Here is a 20,209-nt window from a genome sequence, read left to right as displayed (position 1 = left end):
GGCTTCTCATTGTGGTGGCTTCTCTTGTTGCAGAGCACGGGCGCTAGGTGCACGGGCTTCAGCAGCTGTGGCTCGCAGGCTCAGTAGTTGTGGCTCGTGGGCTCTAGAGCGCAGGCTCAGTAGTTGTGGCGCACAGGCTTAGTTGCTCCGTGGCATGTGGGATCTTCCCGGACCAGGGCTCGAACCTGTGGTCCCCTGCATTGGCAGGCAGATTCTTAACCACTACGCCACCAGGGAAGTTCTAGGCCTGGAGCTTATTACCTGGCCTGACCCTTCTCTATGAAGCTGCCCCATGAAGCAAACTTGTATCCCCCAAACCTGCCAGTTCTCTCTGCCCTCACCTGCAACCTCCTCTAGATCAGTGTAAATCTGACTCACCACTGCCCTTCTTCAGACTCTTCCAGGGTCCAGCACTTCCCTCAGGAGAAAGCTCAGGCCTTCCAACCTGGCATTCAAGGCTCTCCATGACCTGGTCCCTGCCTTCCTTTCCAGCCAAAGCACTCTCCTCCTCAATCTATTAACACACTCCACCATTTCTGCCTCCATGGGGCTGCTCCCTCTGCCTGTGCTATCTTCACCAGAAGGCCTAACCTCCCTGTCTTGCCTGCCCAGCTCAACGGCCACCTCCTCCAGGAAGTCTTCCCTGACCACATGGATGTCCGAGACTGCTCTCTCTTCAGTGAGGACTTTCAGCGCTTTGCTTATCTTGAAGGCTCTGAACACGGGAGCTCCTGTCACATCTTCCCATCCCCAGGCCAGGGTCTCCTCCTTTGTCCCCTAGGCTGAACGCTCCCTGAAGGCAAATCCTGGTCTTCTCCCCCTCTTTTTTTTTTTTTTTTTTTTTTAAAGATTTAATTTTATTTATTTTGGGCTGCTTTGGGTCTTCATTGCTGCGTGCAGGCTTTCTCTAGTTGCGGCGAGCAGGAGCTACTCTTCATTACGGTGCGCGGGTTTCTCACTGTGGTGGTTTCTCTTGTTGCGGAGCACGGGCTCTAGGTGCGCAGATTTCATAGTTGCAGCATGCGGGCTCTACAGTACAGGCTCAGTAGTTGCGGCACATGGGCTTAGTTGCTCCACGGCATGTGGGATCTTCCTGGACCAGGGCTCGAACCTGTGTCCCCTGCATTGGCAGGCGGATTCTCATCCACTGCGCCACCAGGAAAGTCCCTCCCCTTCTTCCTCTATCTCCCTCTATAGTAGCCATCATGTGATTGTCTGTCCTTTGCTTGAAGACCCCTAGTGACGGGACACTCACTACCTCTCAGAACAACATATCTCCTCATTGGAAGAAAGAACAGAAATAATGATTTGTTGAAACCTGCCATGGGTCAGGGTCTGGACATTCATGAGTTCAATTATTTCTCACAACCACCCTTCATACTAAGAAGTATTATCCCCAATTAAAGATGAGGAAACTGAGACTCAGAGAAGTTAAGTTTCTCCAGATCACAAAGCTGAGTGGACAACAGAATTGGGAAATTCAAATCCAGAACTGTGGGAGCCAAGTAAGAAACATCTTCCTTCCTGGGAATTCCCTGGCAGTCCAGTGGTTAGGACTCCACACTCTCATTGCTGAGGGCCTAGGTTCAATCCCTGGTTGGGGAACTAACATCCCACAAGCTGCACATTGTTGCCAAAAAAAACAAGAAAGAAAGATCTTCCTTACACTGATCTAATGTTTGTCTCCCTAGGACTTTGACCCAGGGAGTTGGCTGATGGTCGGACAAAGAGCAAACTGTGTGAGGCCTAGAGAAGGGTAGTGATGTATCTAGGGTCACACAGCAAGATGATGGCAGAGCCAGAACTAGAACCCAAGGGTCCTGACTCCTTGGCCAGACTTGCCCCCCAATCCTTGCATCCTCTCCAAATCACAAGCAGCTCAGAGAGAGTCAGGATGCCATACAGGGCTGTGAGTCCCTCAGTTCAAGGCCAGCACGGGGAAAGCCCAATCAGTAGGGCCAGTGTATAGAAGTACCCAAAGACCCCCCTCATCCCACCATACTTGGACCCAATGGGCTGGAACCCCAGTCTAAACTAGGTCAGTCAGAGGAACCAGGACACACGGACGGGATGAGCAGGAATGCCGGGTGGAAAGCCCGGGCAGGCCTTACCTGCTGCGGGATGAAGGAGCTGGAGAACGTGACGGCCGACCAGAAGAAAATCCCACAGCTGAGGATCACTTTCCTGTTGAAGCGGTCACCCAGGTAGCCAAAGATGGGGGCAGCCACCATGAAGCTGCAGATGAACACTGCGTGGGGAGAGGAGAGCCGCAGGTGTGGCACACGGGTCGCATGGCTGAGCCCACCCGCCCAGACCACCCAGCGAGAGGCCAAGTGCCTGCTGAGGAAGCAGCCGCTGCCTGAGAGGGGCAACCTCTGCCAGACCTGGGCCCTGGGGAGGCGGGACAGGCCTCTGGGTTAGGAGACTCCACGACCCCATCCTCTTCAACGCCCAGGGGCAGGTGAGCCCTTCGGGTACTTTTTAAAAGAGTAAAGATTATTCACTGAACATTTTCTACTTGTCAGGGGCTGTGCTAGGGGCTCACCACACAGCATCTTGTGTATCTTTCCGACCCCCATCCCACCTCACAGATGGGGAGGCACTCAGAGAGAAGTGACTTGCCTAAGGCCCCACCGGTAGTAAATGTCCCAGTGGGGATTTGACCCCGTCTGACTCCAGAGCCAGTGTTCCTTATACTTTGCCATGCTACTCTCCTTATTATACTTGAAAAAGAGGTTCAGAGAGGGAAAGGGACCTACCCAAGGTCACACAGCAAATTGGGACAGAACTGGACCTGGAAACCCCAGTCTCATACCTGCCAGATCACACAGCCACCCTCACTCCCAGCAGACTGCAGAGACTTTCCTGACATTTGGAAACATTGTCATTCATTTGTTCATCCATTCATTCATTCACTCATTCATTCATCCATCCTTTCATCCATTCAACAAAGACCAAAATTCCTAGACTCTTGGAGTTTCCATTCTAGTGAGAAACAATGAAATAAAAAATATAGTATGTCAAGGGGTGACACATGCTAAGGAGGGAAAAAGGGCAGAAACAGGAGATAGGAAAAGTGTGTGAGAAAAAGAAAACAGATGTTACAATTTTAAATAGAAAGGTCAGAGGTGACATTTCAGCAAAGACCTGGAGGAGATGAGGAGACAAATCATGCAAATATTGGGTTGAGAACAGCAAGTGCAAAGGCCCTGGGGCAGGAATGTGCTTAGCATATTTGTGGAACAACAAATAGACCAGAGTGGCTGGAGCAGAGGGACCCTGGGGCAGAGGCCAGATGGGGTAGGGCCTTGTGGCTCACTGTGGTGACTGTGGCTTCTACGGGTGAGAAAGGAAAACACCAGAGGATGCTGAGCAGAGGAGTGATGTGACCTGGTTTTGTTCTTCCAGAACAATAGAGCAGCAGAGTCTTAGAGGACCCTGTGGGGATGGCACTACCAGTATGGGAGGGGACTTCGAGGTCCCAGGGGGGATAAAGAGTCCAGCAACGCAGGGTAGTTGCTAGGTCATGCGGTGAGGCAGCCCCTGATTCCTCCTCCTGGAAGGCAATCCCACAGCTGACGGGCAGATGGCCAGACAAAGGCCGGGTGGGCAGATAAGGCGGCCGGCCAAGCTAAACATTCACAGGGTCTGGCTGTTCCCTCACAGACCTGAGCCCCTAGGAGAAGAGACAGAGGGAGGGGAGGAAGGAGGCAAGGAGGGGAGAGCAGGCTGGGCTGGTGCAGCGCAACCGTCCCTCACTTATCCCAGGGAGCAGGACGGTGAGCGTGTATGGGTGTGGGGGGCAATCTCTTAATCCCAACTGCGTGATTGGGGCCTCGGGCAGAATCAGCAGAGAGGTGCACAAATCTGGGCACCAGAGACGCAGTGCCTGGTCTTGAGTTCAGCTCTATTCCTTCCCAGCTGGGTGACCTTGGGAAGGTCACAACCTCTCTGTCGCTCAATTCAGTGGTGTGCTGATAAATGTTTAGCAACTGGCTCTCCAAAAATGAGGCGGGGGCGGGAGCCCTGATGTGTAGTGTTTGCCCCTTTTCATGGTGCAAATACTCCCACCATGGCCTGATTTCAAGCTACCAATGTGATGTCACTAATCAGAGTTGGGAAGAGAGATGCAGTCACAGAGTTGTACATAGAGTATTTCTACCACCTAGATCCAACAGACATAAATAACCTTAAGAAAGTAAATAGTGAAAGGTAGCAAAATAATTAGGGGGTGATGAATTCTGAGTGTTTATTACCTTTGGGTTTTTTTTAATAGCTCTTTGGAGTATAATTATACAAAGTATAATTGTATAATTGCTTCACAATACTGTGTTTCTGTTGCACAGCAAAGCGAATCGGCCATGTGCATACACATGTCCCCATATCCCCTCCTTCTTGAGTCTCCCTCCCACCTTCCCTATCCCACCCCTCTAGGTCATCGCGAAGCACCAAGCCGATCTCCCTGTACTATGCTATGATTTGTTTAATTGTAAGTTTATATAATTTAGTTTGTAATAACGGTTGTGCTTAACAACCAGCTCACACAATTCCTGAAAATTTAACAATCAACTCCCATGAACCTAAGCCACCTCCAGCGCGCCAACTTCCTCATCTGTAAAATGAAGATAAAAATAGCAACTCCCTGCTTGCTCTGAGCCCTGGACGAGATAATGTGTAAGGTGCTTAATGCCAGGCCCTGCCCATGCCCAGAGTGGGTCAGCCTTGGTCAACACTGGGCCCTTGTTTAGATCAGCCAAGGTAGAAATTATTTCCTCTTACCTAGAAAAAGAATTTTTCCTGCTGGGTCTGTCTCCCAGGACCTGCCTGAGATCAGACCAGGATATGGGCTGGAAAGAGATTTCAGTCTCATCAGGACTTACACATGTTAGGGGAGAAGGAAGAATTGTTCCCTCTATGCCTGTCTGTATTAGGTAAGGAGTGGGAAGAATCAGAATAGGAGTTGCCCCCCTGTCTGGCCAAGGAGCAGACCCTGTCCATGGGTTGCCCAGCTTCAAGAGTTAAAATGCCAGGGAACCAGCAAGGAGGGCCAAATCCTACCAAGACAATGAAGGGAGGCTTCATAGAAGCAGTGATGGCGGAGCAGGGCACTGAAGGCTGCATAGGAGTTCACCGTGATGATACTACTTAAAATCAGGTATACTAAAATATAAATTACAAATCTTATAAGACTGTATAATGGTTAATGAGGCATACTGCTTATTGTTAATAATAATTGCAGTTACCGTTCATGGAGCATTTACTACAGGCAAGGCCCAGGGATGTGCCCTGGACATAAGCACAGATGATCTCATTTGATTCTCCCTATTATCTTCATCTTACAGAGGACACAGTAGAGGCTAAAAGGAGTGACATCACACAGCTCGTGTGGGGCTAAGCCAGAACTTATACCCCAATTTGACTCCAGAGTCCTTGCTCTAAATCACACCACAGGCGGCCAGGCTGGGAAGGCGGAAGATCCCAGCTGATGCTCCAAAGGTCACAGAAGGTTCAGGGTGTGTCGGGGACAGCAGGAAGACGCATGAGGCTGCGGGCTGGGAAGGTGATCGAGGGAGGAAGCAGTGGGAGATGAGAGCACTGAGGGAGATGGGGCCCTAACCCTAGTGCCAGGTTTGGTGTTAGAGGGCAGTAGAGATCCACAGCACACTGTTCTCCCCCTTCAAGGAGGAGCACTGGCCAAGCCCCCACTGGGTGGGTGCAGAGGGGCTGAAGGAGGTGAGCCAGGCCTCAGCCAGACCTCAGCCATCCTGGTCCATCCCTATCCTCCTGTCCACAGCAGAAGCGGAAGGCAGCCCCCCCTAGTGCTTTCCCCGCTGGCTTTCTGCCTGCTCTTCTGGGTGGGCAGAGGCACCTGGGACTTCAGATGGACTCCTGCTGGGGTAGCCACACCCCATCCCCACCCCTGTCCTGCCAAAGGTCACCAAGTGCCAATCTGAGTTTTACCGTCTGTCCCATTGTACAGCTGGGGCCACTGGAAGGCGGAAGAACTTGCCCAAGATGACACAGCAGCCCTCCCGACCCTGGACTCTCTTGTCTCTCAGGGCCTTTCCCTTGGGGACAAGGGAATCCAAGGTCAGCAGGGAGACACAATCCATCTTTCCAGACCTCACTTCTGCTCTGGGGAGCCAAGAGAAAGGGCCTCTCCCGGCCCTCAGGGTTGTTACAGGCCAGCAGAGAGGGCTGAACACAACTAGGTAGGGCCTGGAGGGAAAAAAATTCCTGGCAGAAGGAACAGCACAGGGGCTTCCCTGGTGGCGTGGTGGTTAAGAATCCACCTGCCAATGCAGGGGACACAGGTTCGAGCCCTGGTCCGGGAATATCCTACATGCCGCAGAACAACTAAGCCCGTGCACCACAACTACTGAGCCTGTGCTCTAGAGCCCGCCAGCCACAACTACTGAGCCCACGTGCCACAACTACTGAAGCCCGCGTGCCTAGAGCCCGTGCGCCTAGAGCCCGTGCTCCGCAACAAGAGAAGCCACCGCAATGAGAAGCCCGTGCACCGCAACGAAGAGTAGCCACCACTCGCCGCGAGAAAGCCAGCGCACAGCAACGAAGACCCAATGCAGCCAAATAATTAATTAATTAATTTAAAAAAAAAAAAAAAAAGCAGCAGCAGCAACAGCACAGGCAAAGGCCTAGACAGGTGACCCATGTCCCAGATGGGGGCGCAGACCCTTCTCCAGCCGGCAGGAAGCTCTGCTGAAAATAAAGACCAGCCCGGCCTAGAAGCTTCCTGGGCTCAGCACCCACAACCCCACAGTCTTTGTCTGGTTGAGGAGAGCTTTCTGGGCAGACTGGCTGCCCCACCCCTGGTCTCAGCAGGGCCAGCTTTCCCGGCACGAGGACATCCTGTGGTCGGGGTGTGGGGAAGCCCTCCATCAGCTCACGTGTGCTGAGCCCACAGGTCTGGGACAATGGAGCCGCGGGCAGGGAGCCAGGGCAGGGGGCAGGGCCCCGGAGGGCCGAGTGGGAGGAGTCAGAGCCCCTGGCTCACCCGGAGAAGCTGGGGCTGAGCCTCACTCCCTCCTCTGCAAGATGGGTGATGCGCCCCTCCTCACAGGGCCGGCAGGGGGTCATCCAGGAGACAGGGCTTGGGCAGCATCCCTGAGGCGCCACCCACCTCTCATGGTGCTGGCTGAAGGCCTGCTCCCGTGGGCCTGCCGAGGAGGCCAGCACCCAAAGCTTGAAACGACTCCCACTGAGAGTTCTGCGCCCCTGCAGGCAGCCCCCAGACCACCTGCACTGCGAACCCACGGAGCTGCTGAGAAGGCGGCCCTGGAGCAGAAGCGGGTGAGGTCTGCACTGGGGGAGCCCTGAGCCCCCAGACTGTGGCCTTGGAGCCCATGTCCAGCCCCACCTCAGCCTGGGCTGAACCAGGGCTATTTTTACAAAGTCCGGATCCGGCCAACTTGTTATTTGGAGGAGACTCGCCATCCTCCACATCCTGTGGGCAGGGAGGGTGCTCGGGCAGGCGTGGGGTGGGTGGGGTCAGGCTCTGCCCGAGCACCCTCCCTGCCCACAGGATGGGGAGGATGGAGGCGCAGGCCGGCAGGATGATGGGGAGGACCCAGAACAGCCGGCCCCATCAGTACCTGGAAGCCCACCAGACTCAGAGCCCCTACGGGAAGAATGGGAACTGCTCCACCTTCAAACTCCGCTCAGAATATAAACCCTAGGTTGGCCACTGAGGCCTCAGGGAGGGAGGTTCTCGGGCCTCCCTTCTAACAGGAGGGTCCTGCGGGGAGAGCCACCGGGGCCGCCCAGCTCTGCCTTCAGAACCTGAGTCTCTGTCGAAGCGGGAGGATATTGCCAGGCTGGCCACAGTGAGGAGGGAGCAAGGCCAGAAGGAGACTCAGCCCCAAAGCACAGGCGCTGTCTGGTTTCAGTCTGAGCTGGCTCTTCCTCTGTCCCCCCTCTCCCCCTGCCCCCGCCCCCCCCATCCTGACACTTCCTTGTGATGCCACGAACCCCAGCCCTGAGTTGGTCCCGAGGGGAAACAGCAGGGGCAGGCCCAGGCCGAACTCTCAGCCACCCCACGCACCACCCCCATCCCTGTCTCCTGGCCCAGCAGCTCCTGGTGCCCACACATAAGCAGGCATCCCAGCTGTCAGTCCTGGCCCTTTGATCTGGGCAAGCAGCAACACCTGGCTCTGACCTTATCAGAGAAGAGCCAGGTGCCTGAGGCTGAGGCCAATCAGGTGACTTGCCTGGTAGCCCATTGAGTCACATCCTGGTCTAGCCCACCTGGCTTCTTGGCTCAGTTGGCCAGAGAGGCAAGGACACTCTGGGGAGCCATTCCGGCTGTGCCCAGGGTAGGTGGTAGGGTGAGGGCCACAGAATAATGACTAGAGGGTCTCGGAGAGCGCTGGGAACTCTCACCATGGCCCAGAGGCACCCACCCCGAGAACACTGAGATGCCAGACACTCAGACGCCTGGGATAAGCCTCACCAATCCAGCGGCCATCTGTGCCCCCATCCCGCGCCAAGAGGACCTCATACGCAGAAGTCCCAATGCCAGGCCTGCTACTCTCTCACCATGAGACCTTAAACAAGTCATTTCCCCTCTCTTGACCTCTGTCCTTCCATTTGGAAAGTGAAGCTGACCAAAGGGGGCTTGTAGGAGGAAGACTCAAACAAGATGATGCTGTGGATGATGTATCCCCCTCCGGCCAGGTCGCCAGGGATAAGAAGGACACAGCCTGGGACATAATTGAGGCAGCGCTATGACCCTCGCATCCCTCCCACCCGCTCCCTGGGCGGCTGCACTGGCCCTGACCTCGATCAGTGGGAGTTGAATGGAGGAGGCCAGAGCAGATCAGTCAGCAACGCCAAGAGCAGGAGGGGGATGAGGCTCGGGCTGGGTCCCCAGTGACTCAGGGGCCACGGAGGAGGGGGATGGGCAGCCAGGCTCCCTCCCGCCCTGCCCTCACCACTCAACAGCCTGATCCCTCCCACACTTCCATCCGGCTTGAACTCTGTCTCTCCAGCTGTAAGTGCTGGTCACTGCATTGCACGGAGCCCGGGAGGCTGGAGGAACCTGTCCCGGGCCCCGGGGCAGGATGACTTGCTCTGACCTAGCCAGGGAGGCCAAGCAAGGGGGGCGGGGGGAGGAGCCATCAGAAGGGCTTGGGCTCACATCCCGGGTGGAGGTGATGTCTGCAGGGGCAGGGACCTGGGCGCCCTTAGGAGGAGCTGGACGGCACAGCCTTGCCCTAGTCCTAGCTCGGTTAATTCTCACGTATTCGGGCTGAACCCTGGAGCTTTCATCTCCCCTCTCTGAGCCCCAGAGGCCCCATCTGGGAAATGAGGATGGGCAGTGAGCCTAGCTGAATGGCTGTGGCTCAAGGAGGCCGTGGAGACCTGGCACAGTGCGTGGTGGAATGCCACCCAGACAGGTCAGGCAGGCTCCTGGACAGAGCCAGCCCCTCCGCCCCTCCCTCCCAGGGGAGCCCGGGAGGGGACGGGGTTCCCAGAGTGGAATGCAGACCATGCACCTTCGCAGCCACATCTAACTGGGCCTCACAGCCAGATGGACTCCAGGACCAAGGGGAAATCAGGGCCAAGGGAGCTGGCCAAACAGCAAGGTCAGGGCCGAGTCAGAACTAGCCCTGGGATGTAATACTGGCTCTGAGTCTCTGCCCAGGCCTGAGAGTCCTGCAGAGGGCACAGCCGGCAGGGCCACAGCCAGTGGAGGGCCAGGAGCTCAGGTCCTACAGGACTACACAGCAGGCAGGGCAGCCACAAGGTTGACATGGACCCTGGAGGGAGGGGCAGAGGTTGGAATAACTGCTTAATCACCTGCCACGCTGCCCTGGCCCAGTGGGGCTCGGGCCCTGCCTCTCCACCAGTCCCAAGGCTGGGCCCCGGGGGTTGAGGGGCCGAGAACCTCAAGACCAGGGCTAGTCTGGGACCCCGGTTCTCAGGCTCCTGCCCTGGGTTTGCGAGAGGCTCTGGGGCTGACCAGCTGGAGTTTCCTGTTTTGGCATCTGAGAGGTGATTCCCAGGTTGCCTGCATTCCTGTATCTCACCCACAGGCCCTCAGGGCAGGTGTTATTTGCTTTGTTTCACAAGAATAGAAGCAGAGGCTCGGGGAAGTGGTGCCTTTTGTGAGTGGCAACAGGTGGGATTTGGACACAAAACTCACGCTCTTTCCAGCGACTCAGGGCCAGGGAAGAGACAGGCAGGGAATCCCCACCAGGTATTAGAAAGCAGGAGGGGGGCCAGGGCGGGAGGTGGGCCTCACCTGACTGCAGCAAGCCGGCGCCTCGGTCCTTGACCCCAAAGTGCTGCTGGATGTCCAGAAGGACACCTGGGAGGAGAAGACAGAGGGTGCTTACTGGCGACGCCCGACGCCTGGGTGCCCCCATTCGCACGCCCCACCTAGGCGACCCTCAGCCCCAGCCCAGCCCTCTTTCCACCTTGCAGGGCCCAGCCTGGCCCCATCTACAGAACTCCACCCTGCCGAGTTTAGCCAGGCCACTAGAAGCCTTGGAGGCCAAGCTTCTACCCTGAGGTGCTCACACTGGGGATAGGACCACATGCCCTCACTCGGCCAGTGTGGGGTCCAAGGCGCAGACAGGTGAGGCTCCTCCATGGTTACTCGGCCCAGTGGGGCAGCCAAGCCTCCTACCAGCCTGGGCCTCTTGCCCATCTGCAGCTCAGCCCCAGACTAAGTGCTGGGACCCCAGACGTGGACCCTGCCGTCAGGGGAGACCACTAAGCCCACAGCCCGGAGAGTGGGTGGGCAGCCACTGAAAGCTGCAGGAGAAGCCCCCTGGCCAAGGGGAGGGCGGAGAGGGCTCACAGGCAACACACACACCCGCTCACCTGCACGTGTACACAAACATGTGCTCCCCCAGCTGTCCTCAGGACAAAAACCAGGACTCCCAATTTTCTGATGCAGGAGCCCAGAGGCAGAGGGAAGCAGGCAGGGCTCCGGGCCTGCTTTCCTCGGGGAAGCGGAGCCCTCGAGGCCACGTCTGCCCTTCTCCCCACTCCCAGCCACCCCTGCGCTCTCGCTCTTGTTAGGGCTTTTTACATCAAAGCGGAGGCAGCAACCAGAACAACTAGAAACGATCGACAGCTGTGGACAGACCCAGCCGTGGTTGTATAGAGGCCAGCAACTGCCCAGCCCCCTCTGACCTCGTGCAGCCCTCAACCAGGGCTCCTGGGTAAGCCCAACCCCCAGCCCCACAGCTCCCAGGGCCCCTGCCTCAGCTTATCTGAGGACAGCAGGAGGCTGGGCCACGGGCCAGAGTCCCCCTGACCCCTGCACGTCTGCACTGAGAAGGAAGAGGGGAGAAAGGAGACAGGGCCTGTCTCAGGAGCTCCCCATGCAGGGGACGGAGGAAGGGACCAGGACCCTGCCTTCGGGGGACTCCCAGAACTACTCCACACAATGATGATGATGGTTTGTATTAGAGCGTGAAGTGCTTCATTAGTTTGACCCTCACACAACCTATGAGGCTGCTAGTGTCATCTCACTGGATAGATGAGGGAACTGAGGCACGGGAGGGTACAAAGTCACACAGCAGGGAAGTGGGTGAAAGTGGAACCTCCAAACACAGCACGAGGGCCCCGTCCAGTGGCTGGGGCTGGGGAGAAAGCCACTGTCCCCCCACCCAAGACCCAGGCGTGGGATGCTGAGGGGTTTCCTGTTCTAGCAGCCCGACAGACAGCCAAGAGCAGCTGGTCTCCTCCTTGTTAATATCCAGAGTGGATTCACCATAATTACCCATAATGAAGAGGCTGTGTGAGACCCAGCTAATGACTTAATAACCAGGGCGGGCTGTGCCTTTACCTTGAAGGCAGAAACCAGGGGCCGGTCCTGGGCCTGCGGATGGCAGGTCCACCAAGTGGGACCTCCGAGGTGCCCCGACCCGGCCTCAGAGGCCCTGAGTTCGATGAGGCCCTGTGGGTGGCATGGCTGGGCCCGACCTTGGGGAACCACCCACGCTCACCTCCCGGCCTCACAGCCCACTCCCAGTCCTGAGCCAGGGCCTCTGTAGCCTCCTGATCCAATCACATCCCTCTCTTACGGAATCACCTTCCCCTGTGGCTCCCCTGCCTTCAGCAGGCCGTGGGGCTGAAGGTTCAGCCCCGCCAACCCCACCCTCCAGCCTCACTTCTCAGGACACCACCCCGCACCCCATACCCTAGCCACCCCAAACTACTCATGGGCCCCTGACTACACACACTCCCTCTTCTTACCCTGGTGCGATTTTGTTGGCTGAGCTAATTCTTGCCATACCTTCAAGACTAGTTTAGATGCCTCCTCTTCTGGGAAGTCTTCCCTAATTTCTCCCCCTCCCACCACCCTCCATAAGCTAGTTGCCCCCACTCTCCCCTGTCCATCCTTGTTTTAACACTTGTCACACTAGGATTAGTTTGCTCTACAGAGAAGACAGAGAGGGACACGGATATGAGCTCCTTGGATCCACTGTGGCCGGGAGCAAAGAGCCACTAGTTGCTGGTTCCTGCTAAGTTCCAGGTGCTACGTGAGGCTCTACAGAGGGTATTTCTATCCCTGCTACCCAGGCTTATCTATGACTATCATCCCCATTTTACATATGAGGAAACTGAGGCTCCAAGAAATGAAATAACTTGTCATACAGCACATAAGATGTCAGGGGTGAGATTTGAAACCAGGTCTATTATCAAAAACCAAAGCTTGTTTTTCTGCCACAAGCCTCTGCGTGGTTCACTCTTGCCCCCCAGCCCGGGGTCCGGCACACAGTGACTGTTTGTGCCGTGGATGCACAGGTGGATGGGCGGGGGCCTGCCTCACCCCCCACTAGATCAGGAGCCCCCTGAGAGCTGGGACCATGGCAAGTCATCTCCAGAACCCAGGACAGGGACCATCACAATTTAGGCGTTGGGTAGACGGAAGGATGGATACAGTCAGGAGATGGTAGGAGGGTAAAAGTCCCCCTGGGCCCTGCTCTGTGGGTCCCCACCCACGGCCCAGAGGAGGGCGTGGATCTGCAGCAACCACAGGCCCACTTTCTGGGAGGGAGGCCATATCAAAATGGTCATCATAAAGGTGACATGGGTCCACAGCAAATCAAAACACTCTTGCTTCCTCCCCAAGGCACATCCTAGCCATCTGACTGGACGCACTCCCCCAACCATGACTTTAAGGGCCAGCATTTGCCTCTGCCTCCAGGAAGCCTTCCTTTTTTTTTTTTTTTTAAAGATTCTTTTTTTTGATGTGAACCATTTTCAAAGCCTTCATTGAACTTGCTACAACACTGCCTCTGTTCCATACTTTGGTTCCTTGGCCCTGCAGCATGTGGGATCCCAGCTCCCTGACCAGGCCTCCAACCCATACCCCCTGCATTGGAAGGTTAAGTCCCAACCACTGGACCGCCAGGGAAGTCCCAGGAAGCCTTCCTTGACTTCCTCTACTGAACAGAGTTCCTCGTAAGGGGGAGGAATATTTCACCATACCCAGATGGGCATCCAGGGTCCCTGGGAACTCCTGAGCAGTCTAGACACCAAGGCGCGGGCAGCTTTGGATGTCCCCACCCCAGTACCCCCCAGCAACCCAGTCTTGGGTCCAAGGCCTGAGTTCCAGGCAGAAGGCCAGAGAAACCCTTCCAGGGAACAGGGCCTCATACAGGCCGTAAGACCCTAGGTCAGGCCCTGCCTGAGCCTTTCTCGGTTGTTTTCCCTCTTCAAGGCCTGCCAAGGGCCATGGCTGCAGGCGGGTGAGATCCCACTGGCCACTGGTATGGGAAGCGTGTGTCACAGCAGCCCGGACCGTTGTCTCAGATTTTCCTCTGGGCTCCAGGCAGGCTTGGACCCACACACCCTCTCCCTTCCTCACCACAGCCTTATTTTTAGCCTCTTTCCTGGAGGCTGAGGTTTAGCGGGTCACAGGACAGGCCTCACGCCCAGGAGCTCAGACCACGCCCACTCCACCAGCCCCACCAGCCCGGGGTGGGCAAGGCGGGGCTCCCACCACACCCACAGCCCCCCTCTGTCCCACGGCCACAGCTCCCGATCCAGGCCTCTCCAGGCAGTCGCCCCAAATCCACAGCCACATCGTCCTCTGCCCACAGGGTCCTCCTCCCTGAGCCAAGAAAACATTCTGGAAAAGCAGGAGCACCTGAATTTTCTTACCCATTGACCCTAATTACACCCCTCTCAAGCCTCCAAGGGGCTCTCCTCTTGTCCAAGGCCAACTGCCCCTCCTGCCCCCTGGAGAGCTGGCCCGGGTCAGCCGCTGCTTGAGCCGCGCTGTCAGCATCTCCCTTACTCCTGTCTCCTGCATATCAGCGCACAAACGTGCTCACCCCTCTCTCACTCTGGTGGTAAAAACAGTCCGGCTCATCCCCCCTGCCAGCCGCTCTTTCTCTCTCCCCCCTTCACAGCTGAAGTTTTTGTTGTTTTTTTTTTTTAGTTACCTGACCAGGGATTGAACCCAGGCCATGTCAGTGAAAGCACCGAGTCCTAACCACTGGACCGCCTGGGAATTCCCACAGCTGAAGTTCTTAAAAGAGTTCTCACCCCTCCCCAACTCGATGTCCTCATCTCCATCCCCCCCTGAAGCCAACTGCCTTCTGGTGGCTCAACCCCACAGGCTCTATCATCTCTCAGCATCCCAGCCACCTGGACCCCGATTCCACGGCTCCACCACCTACCTGGTCCACTCCCCAGACCAGACACCTGGGAGTCGACCATGACACACACACCCCTTGCCTCCCATGAATGGGCCCCAGCGATTCTCTCTCTCCTTCACCAACTGCCTCCTCCCTGGACTCCCTGCCTCCAGCCTCTACTAGCCCATCCAGCATCCCTCCTGCAGCCTGATCACACAAGCACTTATCAACTTCCTATTAAGTCCTGGGCTGGGGTTTCAGAGACCACAAGACAATCTCTGGACTCAAGGAGCTAAGGCTGTGGCACAGTGGTTGTCAACTCTGGCTAGGGCCCAGAGTCACCCACGAGGTCTTCAAAATCCATTGGCCCAGGTCCCTGGTTCAGTAATACTACTGCTAACAACAATAATATGGGTGTTAAACGTGTACTGAGTGCTTACTACACGCCAGACACTGTTCTGAGAGTGTAACCAAATTAGGTCATTGAGGGTGGCTGCCCAGTAGAGCTTAGTGGCTCCCTATTGCCACCCAAATTAAGCCCAGACTTCTAGCATTTGAGGCCTCCGTGATCCAGGTCTGCACAATCACCCTGTCTAGAAGCCAGAGCCAGGAATCTATTAACACTCTGCCCAGGTGATTGGAAACCACTGGCCTGGCTGGTCTGAAGCCCCTGTGACTCAGATATCATGGCCCACAGGCCTCCAAGCCTTGACAATAGCCATGCCCTCTTCCTGGACTGTTCATCTCCACCTGCTAAGATCCACCTCATCCAGGGCCCAGATCCAAGGTCATGTCTATCAGGGTGCTGCACCCAACTCCCTCCTTTGGGGCTCTTGTTGAGGAGGTGCCTGTAACTTTGAAGGCACCCCCAGAGCTGGATGGAATCTGGCCCGACTCACCCATCTGGCTGGTCACAGATACAGCGATCCCCCATCACTGCTGGTCCTTCAATAGCCCCTAGAAGAGTCAGGTCCAGAACCCAACCTGCTGACATCACAGAGTCCTCAAAAAGGCCAAGGTGTAAGAAGAAACCCACACTGACCTCAGGACCCCCCAGTTCAGACGAGCCTCAGATGCAAGGCTGGGACATGATCCTGAGGTCTCTTTCTGGCCTGTCATCCAGGGCAGGCCACCTGGTGCTCACGTTCACTCCCCAAACAGTCATCATCCCCCCACGTTTACCCCACCTCTCTCAGAGCAGCAGGCAGCATAGCTGAATTTCCAAGAGCATGGGCTCCAGAGCCAGACCATCGGGGTTCCAATCCTGGCTTCTCCACCTTCCCTGCTTTGTGACCTTAGGCAAGTTACTTAAACTCTCTGTGCCAGTTTCCTCTTCTGTAACAAGGTCTAATTTTAAGATCTGCTGTACATGGTTGTTGTGAGGTTTAAATGGGTTGATCCATGTAAAATGCTTAGAATGGTGCCTGGCACATAGTAGGTAGTCAATAAATGTTACAAACGTTATCATAGATCATGAAGATCATCATGGGGCAACAGCCCCAGCTGTGACCAGTTCCCAGAGAATGGGAATTCCCACCTCAGCATTCTTTTCTTCAAAATGGGGGCAGGTGGTTGGAAAGACAGAACCTAGGGATCTGAAGGGATAGGTGATGCCTGCCATTGGCTGGTCCTTCTTGGAGGGACCCTGGTTCCCCTGTGGAGGCCTCAGGGCTGGCTCACTCTGGAAGTCTCACCCCTGCTCCAATGCAGGGCCACAACTCCCATCCCGGTAATTATAGGGGCCTGAGGGCCTGGCTCTGCTGACCTGGCTCTGAATGGCTAAGGCTGGGAAACCACAGCCCGGCCCCGCCAGCACCCACCCGCTCCTTCCCAAGCCTAATGGGGACGGGCCAAGGCGGTTCCTCAGCTAGAGACCCGGGCTGTCAAGCACACTCACTTCTACCTGCCCCAGAGCTTCCACAGGGCAAGACCCTCCCCCCATCCCCCAGGGACAAACTGAGTGACCTACGGGAGCGTCTGGCCCCTATCCTGAGCCTCAGGTTGCCCATCTGAGAGTGACCTAGGATCCCTATACATCCCTGCTGGGTCCATTCTAAATCTTAATCGTGTTTGTTCTACATGTGCTCACCCGCCTGCCCCCATGCCTGCCTACAGATCTGGGTCATCTGTCAGGACAGCTTAGTGGTCATCTCTGCAGGGACCATGAGAATGGGACCCCTGGCCCACAGCCTCAGCCCCTCAGAGAGGCCCCACCCCCTCCCTAGAAGACTTAAACTCCAGACTTGTCCCCATAAAGAGCACCCCATAGCACCCTTCCCTACCCAGAGCCCTGCCCACAGACCCCACCAGCCCAAGGCGAGCAGAACCACCCCCAGAGCTCAGAGAGCCCTCCCTCCCCATCCCCCCACCTCCATTCCCACCAAGCCTCTCTGCCCAGAGTGGGCGGGGACAGGCAGCCGGGCCTCTGGCCTGTGGTTCTGGTCTATCATTTGGGGCCAGCTTTCCTGGAACCAGACTCGGCCTTAGCAATTTGGGGGCTTTGCAGGGCCACTCCTTTCCCATCTCAGCCTCCCCGGCCCTGTTCTGGCTCAAGGACTCCCAAGACCAACAGGGGCCGGGGACAAGGTGGCCACACCCTTATCATGACCCATGGAGGGTGTGGCCTGTGTGGCCACAGACCTGGGATAAGTCCAGGGTATGGGGGGAGAGAGGGGGGGGAGAGATAAGAGGCCTCAGAACGGCGCGGCTCAAGCCCACGAGCCCTCAGCCTCCTCCCTGTGTGCTGCTCCAGCGGCCCAGGCCACCAGCAACCCCCACTCCCGCTTCTCAGCTGGAAAACTGAGATTCAGAAGGCGAAGGAAACAGAGCCAGGCAGGAGCTAGGCCGAGCGGACCCCTAAGCGCCCCAACCTGGCTTGTGCTCACCACCTCACCCCAAAAAGCACCAGAAAATAGGTTGCAGCTACCCCCCTCTCAACATCCACACCAACCGCCCTCACCTGGGGGCTAGAAACAGTGTGTGACCAAGTAACACCCTCCCTCCCCAGGCACGGCCCTTTACAGTTTACAAAGCATACTGGTGCTCCTTGCTGCCTGGGACCCCATTTGCAAGTCCATGCTGGGCAGTGAAGGGACCAGGAAGATCCCACGGAGCTACCAGGCTGTGAGGGTAGACCCCAGCCAGGTCTCTATGGAGGCAGAGAACTGAGGGCAAGGCAGGAGGCTGGGACCCCACCCCTAGCCTCCAAGCTCTGGCTAGTGCATCAGTCCTGCCTCTTTCTTGCTCTAATATAAATGCTTCTGCCCTCTGCCGTATCTTACCTAGGGCTCCTTTCACCAACCACGCCCAACTACCAAGAGAGGGCCAGGCCCAGAGCAGACCAGCGTTCTGCTTCACCCCACCTCGCAGTGTGACCTGGGACCAGCCCTTGGCCTCCAGTGCCCTACCTGCAGAAGAGACCAGACGAAGCCACCATAGTGCCCTCCTGCATGTACAGGAGCCATTCTGCCCAGCATGGGGCCAGGGAGCCCCACTGTCAGGGCTGCGGGCTGCACAGACAGGGACCACACTGATCTCTGCCCCTACTTCCTTCTCAGAGACATGAGGCCTCCAGCTCATTGTGTCCTACTGAGAACAAAAGGGCAGCGCTGGCCACCACGAGAGAAGCCCCAACCTCGGCTACAGGGGCCTGGTCTTTGTCCAGGGTCGTTCAAACCTACCAGTGCCCCTTCAGCCCAGAAGGATGGGCTTTGGGGACAGGCAGGGCTGGGTCAACTCAATTCTGCCACTCAGTCGGCCAACAAGAGCCAAGCCTGTGCCAGCCCCCCACACATACTGGGGACACAGAGATGACCAGGCTCAGCCATGTGAGTCTGAAGGGAGACAGCCACCCTGTATGGGGGTAGCTGCCGTGATGGAGGTGGGCAGAGTTGGGGGGTGTGGGGAAGACTTCCTGGAAGGAGGGCAGAGACACCACTGAGACCCGGCAGCAAAAACTAAGGTTGGGGGGCTTCCCCGGTGGCGCAGTGGTTGAGAGTCCGCCTGCTGATGCAGGGGATGCGGGTTCGTGCCCCGGTCTGGGAAGATCCCACATGCCGCGGAGCGGCTGGGCCCGTGAGCCATGGCCGCTGAACCTACGGAGCTTTGCTTTCCGGAGCCTGTGCTCCGCAACGGGAGAGGCCACAGCAGTGAGAGGCCCGCGTACCGCCAAAAAAAAAAACAGAAAAACAAAAAAACAAAAATAAAACTAAGGTTGGCCGCTGCAGCATCTAGGGAACAGTCCTGGGTTGTCCTGGAAAAGGGAGGTACAGGCAGAGCCGAGCTCCAGAAAACAAGAGTCCCTGAGACCAAGTCATGTGCCCCATAATACCCTTGAGAGCAAGACCTTGACCACCACAGAAAAAGAGGAACGAAATCATCTACTGTGGATTCACAGCTCAGAGAGGGTCAGGATCTGCCTCAGGTCACACAGCAATTCTGATAAAGCCAGGAGTAGGAAGCTCAGCCCAGGAGACTGTCAGGGCCCAACCAGGAGCCCAGCCCCAGGGGCCTGGGGATCAAGACAGTGTCCTCTTTGCCTCCTTTGCTCTCATCCCCCTTCTGCCCTCAGGATTTCAGGCCCCCACACCCAGGCAGAAACAAAGCCACTTCCTGTCTGGGGAAGGGACGCGGAACTCCTCCTCTCTGAGCAGCCTCACTCTCAGACCAGGCTGTACCCTGCAGCCTGCAGCCTTCCGGCCCCATTCACAAAGGGAAAACTAAGGCACAGGCTGGGCCAGTCACTGGCCCTGAGTCCCAAATCAAGGCAGTGAGTTTCAAAGCACTTCTCTGACAGGTCAACGGCACAGCAGAAATGCTGTTAGAACCAGCCAGAAAGTGGCCGAGGAGGAAAAGGAGCAAGGAAATGGGCTGCTGGCGGTTAGTCACTGGGGCACTGGCATTCCAGGCCAGCCCAGCGGTGCACCTGGACGCTGACCCGCCAGACAGGCATTCTGGAATGTGGCCCTGGGACACCCCGCCCTATAGACCTTACGTAGTGCTGACTTGGTGGTGACCAGGGCAGGGCCACTCAAGGGGACAAAGCCACCTGAGGGGGCAGGGCGGAGTGGTGTTGATATCCTTATCCACAAAGATAGACACGGAGCTTGGGGACTGACCTGGCTTCTACGCACTCAGGTGACTCTGTAAAAGGCCCTGAGCCTCTGTTTCCCCAACTGTCGGCTCTGGACAGCCTCAACCAAGCAGACAGAAAAAGAGCTAAAAGCCCGTGCCTGGCAGCCCCTCCTGCGTGGAGCCCAGGTGTTTGGGGAAGCCCCCAGTCCCTGCCAGGCCTGTGTTCCAGGCTGGTTCCCTGTACTACTCTCTCCTTCTGGGTTTGTGTTAGTGAGTGGTTGCCATGGATACCGGTCTCAGCTTCTTTGGCAGAAAAGGACTCCCCCAGGGCAGGGCTCTGCCTCTCCTCACCAGCCCCTGCTCCGCCCAATTTCAAGTGCCTGGTCTGCCAGGGTACGGGATCAAAGGGAAAGAAACTACGTCTCACGAAGAGAACAGGTGTCCCAGAGAAGTTGGGGGAGGATCTCAGCTTTCAAATAGTTATTCACCAAACGTGAACAGGGCTTGCCCAG

At 56.7% G+C, this 20,209-nt stretch overlaps 1 protein-coding gene across 2 annotated transcripts in view; it reads right to left on the bottom strand.

Annotated features, from left to right (window-relative positions):
- The window catches only part of SPNS2 (SPNS lysolipid transporter 2, sphingosine-1-phosphate), a 41,341-nt gene that overhangs the window by 10,861 nt on the left and 10,271 nt on the right, over positions 1-20,209 (bottom strand). The window contains exons 2-3 of one of the 2 annotated variants that reach the window (XM_081219241.1): positions 10,265-10,330; positions 2,112-2,248 (exon numbers count right to left, since the gene is read on the bottom strand). In XM_081219241.1, the coding sequence (XP_081075367.1) occupies positions 2,112-2,248; positions 10,265-10,330 (203 nt within the window). The remainder of the gene's footprint in view (positions 1-2,111; positions 2,249-10,264; positions 10,331-20,209) is intronic. The other variant, XM_081219242.1, reaches the window with a different exon arrangement.

The sequence above is a fragment of the Mesoplodon bidens genome (genome assembly GCF_964165515.1).
Source record: "Mesoplodon bidens genome assembly, chromosome: 19".
Taxonomy (NCBI): Eukaryota; Metazoa; Chordata; class Mammalia; order Artiodactyla; family Ziphiidae; genus Mesoplodon; species Mesoplodon bidens.
The sequence above is the reverse complement of the archived record's forward strand: the minus strand, read 5'-3'. Positions and strand labels throughout refer to the sequence as shown.